This window comes from Amphimedon queenslandica, unplaced genomic scaffold, assembly GCF_000090795.2.
Source record: "Amphimedon queenslandica unplaced genomic scaffold, v1.1 AMPQUscaffold_10797, whole genome shotgun sequence".
Classification (NCBI taxonomy): domain Eukaryota; kingdom Metazoa; phylum Porifera; class Demospongiae; order Haplosclerida; family Niphatidae; genus Amphimedon; species Amphimedon queenslandica.
Genome location: NW_003548955.1, coordinates 1 through 1,617, shown reverse-complemented (window position 1 = coordinate 1,617; position 1,617 = coordinate 1). Strand labels below are relative to the sequence as shown.

Below are 1,617 nucleotides of genomic sequence, written 5' to 3'. Positions count from 1 at the left end.
GACATACAACCAACTAATAATTACTGTACTTATTGTTATAATGTTGGCAGTGATTGGATTTAATTTAGAAGGTGATATGGGTGTGGGTGATTATGAGTAATGAATATTGTTATTATGGGTGTGGCTGGTTAATTAACATTCTTGACAAACAATGTCTAAAGGTGAGTTTCTGTTTTCTTCCTCCTCTTTCTCATCATGTTTGTATTTTACAGGTATCTATCAACTGGGAGGGATATCAAATCACTCAGCTCCTGTAGTAGGAGAATCAGTGTTCCTGTGGGGAGGAGATAGGCCTGACTTACCTGAAGTTCATGATTCCCCACAAAAGAGGAAATTGTTGTCCACCATTGATAGACTGGAGTTTAGGACTGGTCATTGGTGCTCTCACGTGGCCAGAGGAACGTCACCTCCTCTAGGAGCTATGGGATACTTCTGTACTACCAGAAACAATGATATCTTCTTTTTTGGTGGTAAATGTGGAGATGGTCTTTGCTTTCATAATGATGTCAACTCATTTAACAGTCTAACATATGAATGGAGTAATATAATACCAACCAGTGATGCTGTAATGAAGAGAGGGTATGGTGGTATGGTGTGTATGAAGTCTATGGGTACAGAATACCTTGTTATGATAGGAGGGACTGGTTCTACACCCACTACATACCAATCACAGTATCAGTATATTCAGTTGGTTACTGGTGCCATTCGTACTAATGAACAGAATTTATTAAATTTATCAACAAGTAAGTATTTATTAATTAATACATATATTAGCAATCTATACTCTGCTTGTGATGACATATTTTTTAATCATTATTTTTGTTATCATTTACATATTAAGTAGGTGCATGTAAACATTGAAGGAGTGAGCATGAGCCATCATTGTATGAAGAGACAGTTGATTTGACTAACTAATTTTGAGTTACATCAGCTACATAAAAGTAAAAATACAAAATTGAAAATGAAGCCTTCAAGCATGGATGCATCCTACTCCACCTATTAATAATTTGTCGACATGGTCTAATTAAATTTATTGATTAATGTCCCTGACCAATGCTTTGTGTGGGTGAGGGACTAGGTAGTCTGGTTGTCTGTCATTCATTCATTGATTTAGTTTACTGAGCTCTAATAATCATTTTACTCCATTTATGAATGATATTGTCAAATGTTGTCATATTGAGCCACAACTGACATGTAACTGTGCAAAGTAGAACAAAACGACAAATTTAAATCAGTCGTTTTTTTTCCAAAACCGCCAATCATCAAAATTAATTCAGTTGCAGCTATTATACATGTATGTACATGATATTTGCAGTGTCATACTTAATAATTCTAATTATACTATCTATTTCTATTTAGGACAATGGATTATTCCAACTATCAGTGGTCAGTGTTGTCTTCCTACTAGTAACTTTGCTATTCAAAAGATTACTAATAATAAAGCTGTCATGTTTGGTGGAGGAGTTGCTAGTGATGATGGCAGAAGTGATATATCTGTTAATACAGTCTATACATGTCAACTGGAGTCTGATACTACAATAGTAAGTTATCTTATTACTGTATGGGATGTATTTATTGCATGGATCAATCATGTTTATACATGCTTTATGTATAGCG

At 34.6% G+C, this 1,617-nt stretch overlaps 1 protein-coding gene across 1 annotated transcript; it reads left to right on the top strand.

The window, feature by feature from the left end:
- Positions 1–27: 27 nt before the first annotated feature.
- Positions 28–1,592, top strand: LOC109589861 (uncharacterized; the record flags this gene model as incomplete). The annotated part of the gene is made up of 3 exons (XM_020005854.1): positions 28–161; positions 213–743; positions 1,360–1,592. Coding segments are annotated over exons 1-3 (774 nt in total), but the record flags the coding sequence as incomplete, so codon positions are not given.
- Positions 1,593–1,617: the final 25 nt, after the last annotated feature.